This window comes from Epinephelus fuscoguttatus, linkage group LG1, assembly GCF_011397635.1.
Source record: "Epinephelus fuscoguttatus linkage group LG1, E.fuscoguttatus.final_Chr_v1".
Lineage (NCBI taxonomy): Eukaryota > Metazoa > Chordata > Actinopteri > Perciformes > Serranidae > Epinephelus > Epinephelus fuscoguttatus.
In genome coordinates, this window is record NC_064752.1 from 24,010,960 (window position 1) to 24,029,498 (window position 18,539).

The 18,539-nt window shown below is 42.9% G+C and overlaps 2 protein-coding genes across 3 annotated transcripts; both read left to right on the forward strand.

The window, feature by feature from the left end:
- Positions 1-6,517: 6,517 nt before the first annotated feature.
- On the forward strand, positions 6,518-9,827 carry cav4a (caveolin 4a). The gene is made up of 3 exons (XM_049589475.1): positions 6,518-6,859; positions 7,058-7,245; positions 8,434-9,827. The coding sequence occupies exons 1-3, from the start codon at positions 6,641-6,643 to the stop codon at positions 8,582-8,584; spliced, it is 558 nt and encodes a 185-aa protein (XP_049445432.1). The 5' UTR covers positions 6,518-6,640; the 3' UTR covers positions 8,585-9,827.
- A 740-nt stretch (positions 9,828-10,567) lies between these two features.
- Positions 10,568-17,715, forward strand: LOC125889955 (caveolin-3-like). Of its 2 annotated transcripts, XM_049578277.1 has the most exons (3): positions 10,568-10,677; positions 10,996-11,289; positions 16,844-17,715. In XM_049578277.1, exons 2-3 carry the CDS (start codon positions 11,179-11,181, stop codon positions 17,183-17,185), a joined length of 453 nt encoding a protein of 150 aa, XP_049434234.1. In that variant the 5' UTR covers positions 10,568-10,677; positions 10,996-11,178; the 3' UTR covers positions 17,186-17,715. The 2 variants fall into 2 exon arrangements, with proteins under 2 accessions (XP_049434234.1, XP_049434223.1); XM_049578266.1 differs by lacking the exon at positions 10,568-10,677 and having other exon boundaries at positions 10,728-11,289.
- Positions 17,716-18,539: the final 824 nt, after the last annotated feature.

Sequence of the window (18,539 nt, forward strand, 5' to 3'; positions counted from 1 at the left end):
TGAAGTTCAGATTTTTCAACTCTCGCAAATAATCGTATGACATGAAATCACGCTACTCACTTAATTTGCGGATTTCGCGTCATTCCCGTCTGTCATGCTGGCAGGAATTTGTGTTTAATCTTGTCTTTGCAGTGACTTTACATGTAATTCACTCCCACATATTGTTTTATTCACACCCAGTGTGACACAACATAAAAGTTAATAAATAACAATTACACATAAAAAAAAAGGATACGTACACTATCTCTCTAACCTGTAACTGTCAGATTCTTAGTACTTTATGGAGAGTGAGTCCAAATAAAAATACAAGTCTGCTGCCTCAGTCAGGTAACCAGTCAAAACATCCTCTGCTGTGATCCCCCACGCAGGGCAGCTGTGTTGATCCTCTTTCTATGAGGTTTTGTAATGTCTTGCAGTATGTGCTGAGTGTCACATGGCAGAAAAAGTATTTGGGGACAGACCTTACTGTGTTTCCCTGCCTCAGAGTGTAGTACATGTGCAAACACCACTATCAGTTTTTTGTCACCAACTGACCCAGCATGCTGAAAATAAAGGAGTCAGATTGACAGATGAAATGTGTTTAGTTGTAACACTTTAATAAAAGGTGTCACCACCATCCCCACCCCAAACACTACTCTGATTTAATACAAGTTACATGATTTTAATTTCAACAGTATCAGTACTAATCAAGACTTGGTCCATAAAAATACTTTCACACATGAAGATCAGTGTTCTGGCTGTAAGAGCTGCACATTTCTTCCCACAGCTTTGACATTTTACATGCAAGATCAGGAAGTGGTCATACATGACACTGATCTTATGACTCTCAGGTCATCCCTTCTTGGTGAAAGTGATGCTGTTACAACCATCCCATTGTTACAACAATATCCAGTCTCCCCTACCAGGTCTCATGCACAACTTTTGCTGATGGAAAACCAAAAAATAGTGAGTGTAGCTGACTGGCGCTGTGCCGTACCATGCAGTGGAAATGCAACATAAGCACATTGGCTGCTGTCTCTGGCTCCATATTTAATGGACAGATGTGAAAGTGGAGTCTTGTCTACCTCTTAGCGAACAATATGACTCAGTAAAGCTTTGTATCTTTGTTCTTTTCTCTTTGCCAAACATTAGTACAAAACATACTGTGACAAAATGTCTACTGCATCCAGTTGTGTTGGTTGGTTGGCATTTGAGGGGGGTTTGGCGCAGATACTGAAAATAATTATATTTTCCCCCATTGTTTTCTGTCATGGTGTTAAATGGAAAGCGCTAGATTGGTGATTGTTAACTAGACATGAGAAATAATCAGTGTGACCTATTGTACTGAGAGCAGCTGGTGCTGAGCAGGAACTCTGTCTGGCATCCCTCATGCCCTAAATAAGCTGCTGCTGCTGCTGCTGCTGCTGCTGCTGCTGCTGTTGACTGGTGGTTGGAGTTGAATTAAATCACTAGTTCACACAGACACACATTTCGTTCATTCAGTGATATGAATATTATGAACATGTTTATGTGTGTCTGTGGTCTGAGGCAGCAGTTCTCACCTCTCTGAGCAGGCAAAACTAACTAACTGATGCCTTTGCATGCATATATTGCCATATATGCAAATGCCAAAGCTCAATACGTTTTGACTTTTTCATTGTTAAACTGTCAAAAATAATACCTGATGATATTTTTACAAACTTTAACTTTGATTTTTGCTAATGTAAGCATGAATATATCATGTTAAAGAGCAGCCCAGTTTCCAGAAGAAAATGTTGGCATAATATGTTTCAGCAAACCGTGAAAACATTACATTTGCACATTTGATAGGTATCACATCAGTGCTTCTATAGTTAGATAATATATAAGCTGTCTTTGTCATCATGAGGTTGGGATGGTGGATAACATGTCGCCAAGCTGCACACCCCTGTTCAAGACCAACAGACAGCAAAACCAGTTGCATTTTTTTAACAAGTCATTGCGGGTTTCTATCGGCTTTTTAGGCTCCCAGTGTTGGTGTTTTGTAGCAACCTGTCTGTATTTTTCCAGAAAGGATAGTGCCACAAAAAGTTGTTGTTTTTGATTGTACCCCCAGAACTGGGTATTATAAGAGCAAACATGATATTTTCTTAACAATAACCAAGTAGTTTTTGTGTCTAAACCTAACCACTCACTAACAGTGTTGTTAAAATGTAAATTTTCACCAAATCTGCTTGAATTTTTGTTATTTTTTTGGCAACTGGAATGCAGCTATATAGAAAAACTTACGAACAAATCACATACGAAATAAATAAAAGACATTTTTAATCTTAACATAAGGTGCCAGAGTCATGCAAGATAAAATACACAAATATTACACACATATTCATCAGTGTTAATACATTTTTACAACAAATACAATACTGGTACTGTTTGTTTTTGTTGTTGGTGGTAGTATTTTTTTTTCCAGAACTGAACCTGAGAGAATGAAATCTCTTCTATAATTTTACAATAGAATTATTTCTGAGAAAAAGAAAATCACTGTCCAGTATCTTGCAACCTCCCCAAAACAGTCTGTGTTTATCCAGCAGGGATAGTAGCACAAAAAGTGATTGTTTTTGATTGTGTCCCCAGAACCTGGTATTTTACGCCAAAACATGATTTTTTCCTGACAATAACCAAATTGTTTTTGTGCCTAAACCTAACTACTTGGTAACAAATCTGCTCCATAATAACATACATATGTAACACAGTAGTAACACACAGGGTCTTGTTTTCCTTTGGGCAAATGGATTGCAGCTACAGAGAAATACGTAAGATTTTCAGGGGCTTAAAATAAATTATTTTCAATCTTTACCTAAGGTGCCAGAGTCATGCAAGATAAAATACACAAATATTACACACATATTTTTCAGTGTTAATACATTTTACAACAAATACTTTTTTTTTCTTCCCAAAATTGAACCTGGGAGAGTGAAATCTCTAAAAATTTCACAACAGAAGGATGGAAAAAAAGTTCCTGTCCAGTAACTTATCATGCAACCTCCCCAAAATCGTCTTGAGATAATCATGAGAACCACGGGGTACAATGAGCTAAGAATGTGTCTCTCTGTTTTCCTCCCCTTTTTCCATCTACTCTCCCTTACTCTCTTCTCCCCCTCATGCTGACCTCACCTGTGCGTAGCCACGGTCACAAACAAACCCCATCTGGCGAGGTGTGCAGTCCATTAGCATACCATCGTCTCCGGCACAGACACAGGAAACTCTCTGTCATCAATACACTGTGTTCTCTCTCTCGTCTTCATCCAGCAGCAGGCTGAGATGGTCATTACCATGGAGACTGTGGTCACCATAGAGTAGCTAACTTATGTTTGACACTGAACAGATGTAGCAGTTGTTTGGTGCTTTGCAGTAGTTTGTTATGTTTTATAGGCCAGTAATTGTTCAACTCTTTTTTAATTAGGACACATCTCCAATTTATTTGCTTCTCTTAGCAGTGCATAGGCCAAACTTTTGGGTGCATATCCCTTATATTGCATACAATCAATCGAGTTTTGAAGGTGGATAGAGTTGGCAGTCTAAGGAGAGGACATTTCTTTAGGAGGAAGTTTGTATATTTACATTATTTTATCAGATTATCACAGTGTCCGCAGCTGTACTGGGTCATTAAGTAATGAAGATGAAGATGGGAGCAGTATCAGATAGTCTTGTGGTGAAGGTCCGGTGGGTAGCTGAGTTATAAGGTCTAACTCTGTGGATTCATAGCTGACCTATTAATAGTAGAAAGGATGACTGGTTAATGGGTCCAAAGGTTGACAGGGGTGAGAGGGTTTTTCTTAAAAGCATGTTGCGAAACGGGCTTTACACCAGTCCGAGTGCAGAGACCTGAGAATGCTCTTCACAGTGGACCTAAAGAGAATATTGTGATAACATGCAATAAAGCTTCTGTTGCATCTGCATTGTGATTGATGCTGTTGGTGAACTGGGATGAGCAAAAACAAAAAGAAAAAAACAAAAACAGCTGAATAATGGACTGGTTTCTGTAAGGGACAGTATGGAAATGATCAAAAAGATTGATATTGGTTATGAGGTCACATTTTGCAATACAAGGTCAACTGGTGCCTCCTTACAGAGTTTATTTTGCTTATCAAGATCAACCAGTAGCTAGCTCAGTTTTGAGAATAGACATTGATATTTGTTAGCGATTAAATGCCATATTCTTAGCTGCTGCTTCTTCAGCTCCCTCTTTCTTTGCTATAATGTTTATTTCAAGCTGTCAGCATGCTACATAGTTTCAGAAGCACACATGAGAATCACATACATACAGATGACGCACTGAGAAAATGAAATGAAAAGCAATGCCAAAAAAAAGGCATTAAAAAAGAAACAAATCTAACAACTAAATAAATAAATCTCTCTCTCCTCTGCCTTTCTTTAAATTTTGTAATAAGAATTATAAACAATCAGTTATACACAAGCAGCAACCTCCGGGGCTGAAAATTGAAGCCAATGCAAAGTGCCAAAAACAGCAGTTCCTTGAATGGCCACTTGAGGCTGGCTCCAAAAGCGAGTCATTCCCCATAGACCCCCATGTTAAAAGACCCAACTTTACACAGAAATATACATGCATACAGCCTGTATGCCTGCATACTGCTCTGGTCTCTGTGGCTTATTTCAAAGTTTGTTCCAACTGTACATGGGGTGAATTTTTGTATAACAATTTATGTGCAAATTTTATATGCAATTTATGAAATATTAAAATTATGCACATTTAAAGACAGGCTTTCTTGAGTGATAGGCTATCTGAGAGGCGTTGTTACAGTCTATAGGTCAGATTTCACCCCTCATTCCTCTACAGCTCCACCCTCTCGTCCAAATATGGTAACATCTGTCTCCAAAAAACCAAGGTAGCAACAGCCAAATGCCAAACTTGAGTCTTCAAAACAGGAGTCCACAAACCAGTGTGTGACCTAATGGTAGCTTTGTCCATTTTTTTACACGCTCTTTGGGCAGGACCAATTCAATGTATTATTTCTTTCCCTCACCACTGGCTGGTTGAGGTAAAACGCATCACTTTGGGTGCACCAGTGCAGGAAAGTCGCCGCCGATGCCACAATAGAGTGCTCCAGGAATGAGTCCTAAAACCTGGTAATGAGAGCATTTTAGCACCCTCAGTTCCCTGGCCTTGAGGTCAATTGGTTTTTTGAATGGGTTTTTGGTAAGATGCCTGCAGTAAGGTCTGTGGTTAACACAAGCATAAGAGACTTTCACGTTTTGTTCTACAACATAAAATACGTCAGTAAATTACCACTTGTGAATTATGAAGCTTTTATGTGTCTTTAAGAGGGTGGTTGCTGACATGTGGCCAAATGAGACTACAGAGCATTACTATGCCAAACACAGTTTTACAGCCTTGTTGTGGTAGGAATGATGAGTCATGCAACCATAGTGTAGTCAGTTTATAGCCTAACATTGGCTTTTTACTCTTGGTTATTGCATTTAGGCTTCAAAAATCAATAAATAGTGCTCATTTGTGAAGTTAATCTTGCTGAACAAAAGGTGTAAGTATCATAAACTTTTGTTTGCCACAGAGCTTATTTTCTGCAATAATCCAAAATCCAATGGAAAAATCCTGTTGCCTGAATCCTGACGCTAACATCTGCGTCAGCTTTTAGAAAAACTTAATCCCCGGAGCATTATTCCAGTTTACCGTGAGCTTATTACTGGTGGCAATAGGTTAAATCAGCATTGTATGAACTTGTTTGGCAAGAGTTTGAACATTACACAAGTTCATTCTTATGAAGAAGTCACTTTAGCTTTTTATGTGTCAAAAATAAAAGAGAAATTCGTAATATACAGTTTATATAAAGTGACAGCCCCCTAGTTAAAAAAGGAAAAAAGACTGTGATAATATACCTTTAAAGCTTAGCATTTCAATAGGGTCATATTAAATTGAGATATTCTTAGGATGGTGTTGCATTTTTTTTTCTAAGTCAAGAGGAGTGTCCAAATAAAATATTAATAGTGTTCCAATGGGTCTTGTGTATTCATTTGTTTATTTTAAAGTGAACCATGACGTTCAGCACCATCTGATTCTTGCAGTATTTCACACATGAATGGGGCATGGGCACATCTGACTGCTCTTAAGAAGAGAAACCAGAAGGAGGCAGTATTGTGTTACAAGTCAGACACCTATCTGACACAAAGACACTTTTCTAAAGTTAAATCAGATGTGGAAATAATAGAGAACAGTAAGGAGGGAACTAGAATCAGTGAGGCAAGTACACCTGTGTTACTAAATATTAGAATTGTAAGTTCTACAATGTGCACTTTAAACACCTGTTTTACTCCATCTTTTCTCTCATGCATGCAAATTTGTCGTGTGTAGTCTGTGTCTGTGTGAATGCATTCCCAGCGGGGTGTATCAGTGTATACAGAGCCATCTCTCAGTATTTATAACCTACCCTACCCTTCCTATCCCTCCCACAGCACGGGAAAATGATCTTCACTTGAAAGACCATCTGCAAATACCACACAGGGCACTGTAATGTTCCCAATATAACCTCAGAGCACAGCCAGCTGAGGGGTCCGGTCAGCGGCCGCAGTCTGAGCTGTAAAGGAAGTGACAGGCACTAACTCTGCTCTCTGGATTGCCTTTTCTTCACGTATTTGGAGGAGCACCATGATGAAAGGGGAAGATTCAGAGGAAGTAGAGATTGACTTGGAGGACTCCAGTGGTTCTGATGAATATGACAATGAGGGGGAACCTGAGACTCTGTGGAGGGCCCCTCCTGCTCTGGAAGAAGAGGAGAACATTCATACGTCTACGCTGGTGGAAATCAGTGACACCAAGCCTCTGATTAATGTCAGAGACCCCCGAGGCATCAATGACTGTCTCAAGGTATTGCAATCCTATGCAGCAGCTCTATTAAACATTACTTTATGCACCTTTTGTGCATTTGTCATATGCAGTGAATTAGCTGAAAAAGAAAACAGCTTGGCTGATTGCACTGCCCTCCAGTGGATATAATTTATTTCTGAGCGTGGATCAAGTTCAACAGGAACATGCATCAGCACCACTTTCTCTTTGTGTGTCCAGGTGTCATTTGAGGATGTGATTGCTGAGCCGGTGTCAGTGCGCAGTGGGGACAGAGTGTGGATCTGGAGTAATGCCCTGTTTGAAGTGTCTCGGGTTTGGGTGTACAGGATATTCACAGTGCTTCTGGCCATTCCCGTTTCAATTATCGCTGGACTCCTCTTCGCCATCCTCAGCTGCCTGCACATCTGGTAGGTTACATCAGGCCTTCCATATTAAAGGTCCGGTGTGGAGGATTTAGGGGCATTTACTGACATTTTTTTTTAATCTAATATTCATAACGATGATTCCTTTGGTTTGTATTCACCTGCATATAGGAACTGTGTTTTCATCACCTTAGAATGATGTGTTTAAATCTACATACAGGGTGTATCCTCTCACACAGAGTCTGCGATGTTCTTTCTGAAGTAGCCCAGAATCATCCTGCTCTCACCAAAAAAACAATAATCATCATAATAATAATATTTATTTGTGCCTCACAAAGTGCATAAAAATAAGACAACAAAAGTACAAATCAGGCATTAAAAGGGAAAGCTTTCCTATAAAAACATGTTTTAAGCAATGATTTAAAAACAGGTAATGTGCTAGCCAGCCTAATCTCCTCAGGCAGAGAATTCCAGAGCTTCGGGGCCTTGATGGCAAAAGCCTGGTCACCTTTAGTTACCAGCCTTGATCTAGGGACAACTAGTGAGGGTAGGCTTAACGATCTCAGTTCACTACTTGGAGCATAGTAAGAAGCTCAGCTATAACCTGGCGTTAAACCATGTTGAAATTTAAATGTTCATGCTTACCTGTCCTGTCCATTAAAGGCAAAATGCCCCAAAAACATCTTTAAAAAAAAAAAAAAAAAAGAATCTTAAAAGTCGAGAGCTATATGTGACTTACGATTTGTCCCAGTTAGAATACGAGCTGCAGCATTCTGTACTAGTTGAAGCCGAGCTGCTGAAGATTTACTGAGGCATGTAAACAGTGCATTGCAGTAGTCAAAGCATAAGAATACAAAAGCATGAATCAGTTTGAAGCATGAATCAGTTTCAATCCAGAATGTTGAGATAATTGACAATTTATGTAAAAATCTGACCTTCGGTTGCACTAAAAGTCAGGGGATCATTAGTCATTAGGCAGCTTTCTCTCTGGACCTGGAACATCTGATTGTCTAATGAGTGCGCATGCTGTGCTGTGGAAAAAGAGGAACTGAGAACAAGCTGGACAGCACTACAAAGGGTTCATGTGCTGATTCGACCCCATATTAGGAATATGAAGTCAGATGTAAAAAAAATCTCGTGCAGCTTTTGGGGAAGCAAAAGTTTCAGAAAAACATCTTTCTTTCTGGGAGCTGGGGGTTATGTTTGTAATTGTTGTGTTTCTTTCCATGACAGGATGGTTGGTCCTTGCAGCCAGTGCATCCAGATAGGCATACGCTGGCTGCAGAGGATGTGGAACATTGTGCTGGACATCATTGTGCAGCCCACCCTCACAAGTGCTGGGAGATGCTGCGGAGGCTTCAGCATTCACCTTGCCAAAGAATGACACTTACACATCTAGACTGGGTTGTTCGTTACATGCACTGGTGTTCTAGTCGACTGAGCTGAAGTGGGCATTGACATTTGATTCTTTAATAGAAAAAATAAAATGATTATAATGACATGTTTTCCACACTTTAGATGCCTTTTATCAAAGTCCAGCAGCATCTGGTCTGCTGGTCCTTTTTAATGATCACACAAGGCTCGTGACATGTTCAAACAATAATTTGGACTTGATACAGTGACAAATAGAAGGTGATTTAATTCTTAATTTCATCCGCAGAGGGTGAACTTTCTTTAGTGAGTCAAAAAGAGGATAAAAATTCTTAATATCTGAAATCAGATGAAGAAAACATAGTCTCTTTAAAACCTTTCAAAACAGTGATTGATCTGAAGAAAATGAGAAAGATGAAAGTCCCTCTTTTTGTTAAAGCAGTGCTTTTTTCTCACATTGGGGTTACAGCTCTGTATGATTTTTGCAATTTGATTAACTTCAGCATTGACTGTAATGCAAATGGATTGTTGTATCATCTTTATGTCATAATACTGGGGTTTGGGTTTATATTTTGGTAAAAAAAAATAAAAAAAAATAACTGCAATTTTTTAGAGTTTAAGCTCCAGGAACAAAAATTTATGAGAACCTAATTTTAATTAAAGAAGTTTAGGAATGTCAAACTATAAATATTTAGCTCAGGAGAAAAGAGGAAATACTTCAAATTATTGTATTCTTGGAGGAAGAAATAGCAACAATAGATATGGATAACTAATTATTCTCCACTTTATACTCATCATTGTGATTTAAACAGATATCTAAACAGATATTTAAACCATTGTCTGTTACAACACTATTGCATGGATGATACTAAGGTCAGCAGGACAGGGGATATACATATGCCTTAGAAGAATATATGATGGACTCCTTTCCATGCAAATGAGGGGTGTGCACATGTTGTGCATGTGGTGTGCATGTTTCTGTACATGTATTGGCATAATACTAGGTTTTTGTTCATATTCTGTTATCCTATGGACTTGGCAGTTCCTCTGCGTTCATTCCTGTGCTCATCCCCGTGTTCTTGGTGTCGTTCCCTGCTCTGTTTCCTGCCTGATGTCTTGTGTTTTGTTCAGATTTTTTACCTGAGTTCACCGTATTGTCCCAGTTGGTTTTTGGTTAGTTGTGGTTCTTCTGTCATTTGGACTTTCTGTTACCAACATCAGCTTTATTAAAGCTCGCTCTTTGTTGAAAATGTCAACCTGCCTCTTACTCTGCATTTGGGTCCATCCTGAACTGATTTATAACAGGTATATCTCAAAGTATTTCTGTGCGTGTGTGTGTGTTTGGGGTGTGTGTGTGTGTGTGTACATTCCACTTCTCTTCCTCACCATCACAATCCTGTAAAAACAGGATGTAGCAGATTGCTTACTGAAAATTGCTGTGTATTGGCTTATTCATGCCAGTACACAGTCAGCAATAAAACCCAAACCAGTGTTTTAAAACATCCATCACCATCCTCTATACTCTGTCACCTTTGGTCAGACACACGCACACACACACACACACACACTTCGAGACATACATATACACACCAGTGCACGCTCATGCACACCCCTTGTAGGCTATTAGTGTACCTTATATTTTTCTTATCTTCATATATTTATATATTTATTAGAGCAAATGTTCTCATTAAGTCATGTATTTAATGACTTTGGTTTTTAGTGCTTTTCCTGTCACTTTGTCAGCGTGGATGGAAATGAATTAAACATGATCTTATACCACACTGATTGTTAATTGTGCAGTATAGCACCTTCTTACGGCAGTGTGAACTGCAACATGCTTCCCTCTGAAAAAAATGCCATATATTAGCAATAAACAAGCTTAATTTAATTTATCATTATGAAGTAAATGTTGATTATGCATATCTATAGACACCATCTGCATTTTGATTGGCTCCCTAATAAGCCTCTCTTTCACTATGCAATTCTGTCTGTCTGCCACCAGGCTGGGGAAATGAAGACTCGATTTACAGCACAAACAAAGTGCATCAACCACTGCTCTACCAAAACAGGAAGAGGAAAGCACTCTTGTTACCAAAAAGTATCAGTGTAAGTTCTTTGCAGTCAGTATTCCCAGTAGCAGAGCTGAATGTCAGATAACCAAGATTGGAAACTCTGATAGTTGAAGCTCTGAGGGAAACAGAAAGCGATTTGGTTGTTTGTGCAACAGTGGCGCCAACAGGAACAACATGGGTGGGGGAAGCTGAAAAGTTGTGTGTTCTCACTTCAACTGACAGTGTGAGTTGTCATAAAAAGGGAGGACAGTGTGTCTCTGTGTGTGTGTGTGTGTGTGTGTGTGTGTGTGTGTGTGTGTGTGTCCCTATACTTGGTGTTGCATGTCAGCAGTGCCTTCTGTATCTTTGACAGAGATAGTCATCACTGGCATTCCTGGACTGGAAAAAAAACAACTGTGTGGCATTTCAGTTCAATTGCCACTTCCCAGTTTCAGCTCTGACTACTGCCACGCCCACAGGGCATCTCATCACCTCTCCACAACTTTCGCTTCATTATCTCAGCTTCAGCCTGCTCTTTCAGTCAGAGACCAGGACCATGGAGTATGATAACGACAGCCACAGGCCGATGATCAGGAGGGACAGCCTCAGCAGGGAGATTGACCTCACCAACAGAGACCCCAAGCAAATCAATGAGGATGTGGTCAAGGTGAAAATAATCTGTGTTTGCTTTATTATCATAGCTGGTAAAGCAAAGGCCTGAGATAATTATTTCTAACACTGGGTCATGGTTGACTTGTTGATTTGACTGTGTGTGTTGTCATGCACAACAGATTGTTAACTATGAAGCCTTTGCTAATATTTAATTAAACTTCGAAATTATGGAAAAATATTGGTTGCAATTTGAAGCTTTCAGTTACCTGGGAAGTTTTAAAGGGTTTATTTTGTGTAACGTTTAAGCTTTAAGCCAGTCCTTAAAAGATATCAAATTTTGCAATATTGCAATAAAAAATGTTTTGATACTGTCATGGGACTGTGAGGATACCTCTTTGTGAAGATATTACATGATTATTTCACTGATGTCTTCTTGTTGAAAATTGTCAGGGTTCGATGACATGCTTGCCCACCAGGCAAGTAAACTCTCAGTAGACTCTGAACAGGCAAGAGTGAAATAAACAGGGTTGGAAATTATCACCAGCAACCAGCCAAATGCCTGAAAAATATGCAAGTGGCTGCTATATTTGCTTAATTTACCATCCAAAAAACAATGGTAATCTATTGAGAGCCAATGGTAATCTACCAGGTAGATTTTTTAATCCATCTACCACAGTAGCAGGGGGACAAATAAGTTAATTTCCAACAATCAAAATAAATAATGTCTAATGTAATGTTTTCTAAAAAATAAATTGTGCACTGTATTTCTGCAGTGGAGCTTTTCCAGAGATTCATGAACAAATCTGTGTCACCACCAGGTGTTGAATAGAACTATGAAAACACTATATGTTACCAACATTAAATGTCTCTGAAATGCTGCATGTAAGAAACTTACTGTTGTTGTTTTTATTGCTTTTGTTTGTTTGTTTTTTGCCCAGAAGCTAACGTTAGCCATCAAGCTGTTCCAAAGGGAGCTCTGGTGCAGTCATATCCCTTCCAGAAGCTTTGTTATTCAGCCTTGAACTGTGGAGTCTTTTTGGAGACTCTCTCTTTCGACCACCTGAAGCACTTTTTACACTACAAGTCACATCCATCCATTCACACACATATTCATACACTGGTGGCCAAGGCAACTATACAAGGTACCACCTGCTGCTCAGATGTTTTTCTTTAACACTCTCACACACACCAATGGAACAGCCATGGGGAGCAATTTGGGTTCTCAGGGATACTTCGACATGTAGTCTGAAGGAGCAAGGGATCGAATTGCCGATCTTGCGATTGGTAGATGATGAACCACTCTACCTTCTGAGCCACAGCTGACACTGAATGACTTTTGTGATTATTTATCCATTATTCCATGGTGAAAACTGTGTTGTTAGCAATCTAGCCTGAATCTTTGAGGTTTACACAGCACAATGGGACAACAAGTGACCCCTCTTGTTTTTGGCTTAAAATGTTCCTCCAACCTTAAACTGACCAAAAAACAGTGTTTAAAGGAAATGGCCACTTCTGAATGAAAATACAGACAGTACTTACTCACCCTCATGCCGACAAGAAGTCCAGTGTATACTCGTACTCGTACTCATACTCGTCGTCCTCCGCTTATCCGGGTCCGGGTCGCGGGGGCAGCAGCCTCAGCAAAGAAGCCCAGACAGTCCTCTCCCCAGCCACTTCCGTCAGCTCCTCCGCGGGAACCCCGAGGCGTTCCCAGGCCAGCCGGGTGATGTAGTCCCTCCAGCGTGTTCTGGGGCGGCCCCGAGGTCTCCTCCCGGTTGGACATGCCTGAAACACCTCCCAAGGGAGGCGTCCAGAAGGCATCCTTACCAGATGCCCGAACCACCTCAACTGGCTCCTCTCGATGTGGAGGAGCAGCGGCTCTACTCCGAGTCCCTCCCGGATGTCTGAGCTCCTCACCCTATCCCTAAGGCTGAGCCCAGCCACCCTGCGGAGGAAACTCATTTCGGCCGCTTGTATTCGCAATCTCATTCTTTCGGTCACTACCCAGAGCTCGTGACCATGGGTGAGGGTTGGAAATCGAGAGCTTCGCTTTCTGGCTAAGCTCCCTCTTCACCACAACGGACCGGTTAAGCGCCTGCATCACTGCTGACGCTGCCCCAATCCGCCTGTCAATCTCCCGCTCCATCCTGCCCTCACTCGTGAACAAGACCCCGAGATACTTAAACTCCTCCACCTGAGGAAGGACCTCCCCCCTGACCTGGAGTGGGCAATCCACCTTTTTCCGGCTGAGGACCATGGCCTCAGACTTGGAGGTGCTGATTCTCATCCCAGCCGCATCACACTCGGCTGCGAACCACCCCAGCGAGAGCTGGAGGTCTCTGTTCGATGGAGCTAGGAGGACCACGTCATCCGCAAAAAGCAGGGACGAGATCCTCCCATCACCGAACCCGACACCCTCCACCACTCGGCTGCGCCTAGAAATTCTGTCCATAAAAGTTATGAACAGAACCGATGACAAAGGGCAGCCCTGGCGGAGTCCAACCTCACTGGGAACAGGTCCGACTTACTGCCAGCCACGCGAACCAGACTCATGCTCCTTCGGTACAGGGACTGGATGGCCCTTAGCAAGGGGCCACCAACCCCATACTCCCGGAGCACTCTCACAGGATGCCCCTGGGGACACGGTCGTAAGCCTTCTCCAAATCCACAAAACACATGTGGAGTGGTTGGGCAAACTCCCATGCCCTCCAGCACCCTGGCGAGGGTAAAGAGCTGGTCCACGGTTCCGCGTCCGAACGAAACCACATTACTCCTCCTCAATCCGAGGTTCAACTATCGACCGGACCCTCTTCTCCAGCACCCTGAGTAGACCTTACCGGGCAGGCTGAGGAGTGTGATCCCCTGTAGTTGGAACACACCTCTGGTCCCCTTCTTGAAAATGGGGACCACCCCGGTCTGCCACTCCAGAGGCACTGCCCCCGATGTCCACGCAATGTTGCAGAGGCGTGTCAGCCAGGACAGCCCTACAACATCCAGAGCCTTGAGATATCCAGGACGGATCTCATCCACCCCCAGGGCTCCGCCGCTTCGGAGTTGTTTCACTATCTCAGCAACTTCTGCCCCAGAAATTGGACGACCCGCCCCCGAGACCCTCGTCTCTGTTTCCTCACTGGAATACGTGTTGATGGGGTTGAGGAGCCCCTCAAAGTATTCCTTCCACTGCCTGACAATGTCCCCAGTTGACGTCAGCAGCTCCCCGCCCCCACTGTAAACAGTGTGAGGAAGTTGCCGCCTTCCCCCCCTGAGGCGCCGGACGGTTTTCCAGAACCTCTTTGGAGCCGATCGATAGTCTTCCTCCATGGCCTCACTGAACTCCTCCCACGCCCGAGTTTTTGCCTCAACGACTGCCGCCACTGCGCTCCACTCCTGTCAGCTGCTTCTGGAGACCCACAGACCAACCATGCCCTGTAGGTCTCCTTCTTCAGCCTGACGGCTCCCCTCACCTCTGGTGTCCACCAGTGGGTTCGGGGATTACCACCGCGACTGGCCCCAGCGGCCTTGCGGCCACAGCTCGCAACCGCCGCCTCGACAATGGCAGAGCGGAACAAGGCCCATTCGGACTCAATGTCCCCCTCTGCCCTCGGGACGCGGTCAAAGCTCTCCCGGAGGTGGGAGTTGAAGATCATCTGGACAGGTTCTTCCGCCAGGCGTTCCCAGCAGACCCTCACTGTTCGTTTGGGCCTGCCAGGTCCGCGCGCGCCTTCCCCACCATCTGATCCAACTCACCACCAGGTGGTGATCAGTTGACAGCTCTGCCTCTCTTCACCAGTGTCCAGAACATGGTCGCAGGTCAAATGATACGACTACAAAGTCGATCATTGACTGCGACCTAGGCTGTCCTGGTGCCACGTGCACCAATGGACATCCTTATGTTTGAACATGGTGTTAGTTATGGCCAAACCTGCGACCCGAAGTCCAATAACTGAACACCACTCGGTTCAGATCGGGCAGGCCGTTCCTCCCAATCACGCCTCCAGGTCCCGCTGTCATTGCCCACGTGAGCGTTGAAGTCCCCAGCAGAACAATGGAGTCCCGGTTGGGGCACTGTCCAGCACCCGTCCCAGGGACTCCAAAGAGGGTGGGTACTCTGAACTGGTGTTGGTGCATAAGCACAGACAACAGTCAGGACCCGTTCCCGACCCGGCGCAGGGAAGCAACCCTTTCGCCCACCGGGTAAACCCCAACGTACAGGCAGAGAGTCTGGGGCTATCAGAAAGCCCACCCGGCCCTCCGCCTCTCACCCGGAGCAACTCCAGCAAGGAGAGAGTCCAACCCTCTCAAGGACTAGGGTTCCAGACCCGGAGCTATGTGTCGAGGTGAGGCCGACTATATCTAGCCGGTAACGCTCAACCTCTTCCACAAGCTCTGGCTCCTTCCCCGCCAGAGAGGTGACATTCCATGTCCCAAGAGCCAACTTCTGTAACCGAGGATTGGACCGCCAAGGCCCCCGCCTTGGTCTGCTGCCCAATCCACATTGCACCGAACCCTTCTGGATCCCTCTGCGGGTGGTGGGCCTGCAGGGGGACGAGCCCATGTAGCCAGTTTGGGCTGGGCCCGGCCGGACCCCATGGGCGAAGGCCCGACCACCAGGCGCTCGCCCACGGGCCCCAACCCCAGGCCTGGCTCCAGGGCGGGGCCCTGGTAACCCTCCGGGCCGGGTACACGTGTCCTCGATTGTCTTCATCATGAAGGGTCTTCTGAACTGTTCTTCGTCTGACCCTTCGCCCAGAACCAATCTGCCATGGGAAACCCTACCAGGGGCAAAATGCCCCCGACAGCATAGCTCCTAGGGTCATTAGGGCACTCAAACTCCTCCACCACGATAAGGTGACGGTTCTTGGAGGAGTCCAGTGTATAGTTTTTTTTAATCCACAAAACTTGTTCGGGGTATTGGAGGATAACAGCTAGCCGGAATAACAGCTACACTTGAAATGCATGGAACCCACATTTTGAAAATGTAACAAAACTCCGCTAATGCATTTCAAAAACGTTAGAACGGCTCGTCCGTCGTAATCCAAGTGCCCTGAAGCCACGGCATGCAAAATTGACTTGAAAAGACGTAATTTACTCAGAGTACAGACTGTATAAAATAATGCTTAGACCCAAAAAGAATATGGTGACAAATCACATCAGATTTATTTTTAATAACGGTATGTTTTTTGAGTCATCATTTTTCTTTTTTATTATCATGATAAATACAGCATTGTAGACCTTTTATTGTGATATTATCGTACCATGAGTTTTTGGTATTGTTACGTCCAGATTCAATTCTTCTTTTGCAGAGGGCTTCAGATCTCTGCTGCTGACACATCTACCACCACAGTGACAGTCAAAGCACTGAAACAGTGTCTCTTACTCAGGATAATCCACAGTCCTTACTATGAATCGTTTCCATTATAATATAAATATCATCATATTATGTACTTGATGTCTCATTTTGAGGTCTGTGTATGTGTACTGTACTGCCTGGCTAAATGCTGCCTGGAGTAATTGGAAAAACAAGTTTATTTGTGATTTGTGTGAACTGACCATTTAAGCCTGTATAACCAAACACAGTAAATCAATGAACCCTCTCTGTATTGCCGTAGGTCTCCTTTGAAGATGTGATCGCAGAACCTGCTGGGACACACAGTCTGGGCGGAGTGTGGAAAGCCAGCCACGTCACCTTCACAGGGTCAAAGTATTGCTGTTACCGCATCCTGACCACCTTGTTTGGCATCCCTTTGTCAGTGTTCTGGGGCTTTGCCTTTGCTTGTCTGTCATTCTGGCACATCTGGGCTGTTGCTCCCTTCATTAAGACTGTTATGCTTGAGTTACAATGCCTGACTCAACTCAACTCAATGTTCATACGCACTTATGTTAGCCCACTCTTTGAGGCAATGGGGAAGATATACAGCGATGTGAGGGTTTTCTTACACAAGGAGGGCTAAGTGCTGAGTAGCTGCTTTACTCTGGCATGAAGACCATTTACTGGACATTTCACTGACTTTGACAAGATCCACAAAACATCAGATGGCAAAAATGACAAGATGCGTGTCATTTTTGTTTGTTAGTTCACATGTTGAGCTGATTTAATGTCTATTACTGGATGGAATTATACTAATGTCCTGTTTTATTAACACAATGAAAATTGTCTATGCATGGATTTCACTCTTTTTACTCTATATTGATGCATGGGTGGATTATGAGACAGTGGGCTCCTGGGCCTAACACCTCTGCTACACAGGAGCAAGACGGTGTTATGTCTCCTTGTGGCTGTTTTGTGTCCATTTGTAGCCATTTTTTTTTGTCTCTTTGATATAATTTTGTGTCTCTTTGATATATTTTTGTGTCTATTTGTAGTCATTTTGAGTGTCTTCTTGGGGGGGAAGGGGTGAGGGGTGCTGACACTGTGGGCCCCTGGGCCTGTGCCACATAGACATGGTCAGTAAACCATCCATGTATTTATGTAAACTGTCAAACTTCAAATAAATCATCTTTTAAGTTCAATACAATGGTTCCTTGTACTAAATAAAAGTAATTTCCCACATGCCATGACAGAAAGATTTGAGCATCAGTGAGTTGTGTCAAATGTTAGACACTAATGACTCTAAAAACTAAATGTGAAAGTGAGTTCTCGTGTTCGCACATGGTCTTGTTGGACAACCTTCCAGGTTATATAAAATTAAAGAAATGTTGAAACACACCCAGTAAGCCAAGACTGCACACTATCTGATCCAGATATGACATTCTTCATATGTTGAGTATAAACAGTTGGCACAATGCCTTGAATCTAGAGCATAAGAAACAGAGCAATAAACAAAGTGGCCACAGGGGGGAACTATTATTCTAGTTTGATCCCAACGAGATAAACAGCACTTCAGTGTGCATGGAAGTCCAGGTACACTTATTACTCTGAAATCCCAACCACCTAGAGAAGAAGAGATGAAATTGATATGACATATAGACACACACACAAGGATCAGTGGAAAGTATTTACAAAATGAATTTCATATCACATCATAAAAGACAAACACTGGTCGATCTGTAGCACAGGAAAGTCTGCTGAGAGCATGCTGAAACCAGCCTCACTGTTTGGATTTTGGCTTTGCAAATATTTGCATTAAGCCAAGCCTCAAAAGCAGGTATCATCTCGATAACCTTAATGTCATTTATGCATATCAATATATTGGATTTATTCACCCATATAATATAATAACTATAAAATGCCTGTACACAAAATAACGCTGCTTTAAAGGTGTAAACAATCATTACAGCCACTGAATTAATGCCCATTCGCACGGA

What these genes read in the sequence shown, in the direction of transcription:
- cav4a (XM_049589475.1), top strand. Translation starts at nt 6,641, where the DNA reads ATGATGAAAGGGGAAGATTCAGAGGAAGTAGAGATTGACTTGGAGGAC. An exon ending in GCATCAATGACTGTCTCAAG is followed by an intron (nt 6,860 to 7,057) that starts GTATTGCAATCC and finishes TTGTGTGTCCAG; the next exon opens with GTGTCATTTGAGGATGTGAT. An exon ending in CTCAGCTGCCTGCACATCTG is followed by an intron (nt 7,246 to 8,433) that starts GTAGGTTACATC and finishes TTTCCATGACAG; the next exon opens with GATGGTTGGTCCTTGCAGCC.
- LOC125889955 (XM_049578277.1), top strand. Translation starts at nt 11,179, where the DNA reads ATGGAGTATGATAACGACAGCCACAGGCCGATGATCAGGAGGGACAGC. An exon ending in TCAATGAGGATGTGGTCAAG is followed by an intron (nt 11,290 to 16,843) that starts GTGAAAATAATC and finishes GTATTGCCGTAG; the next exon opens with GTCTCCTTTGAAGATGTGAT.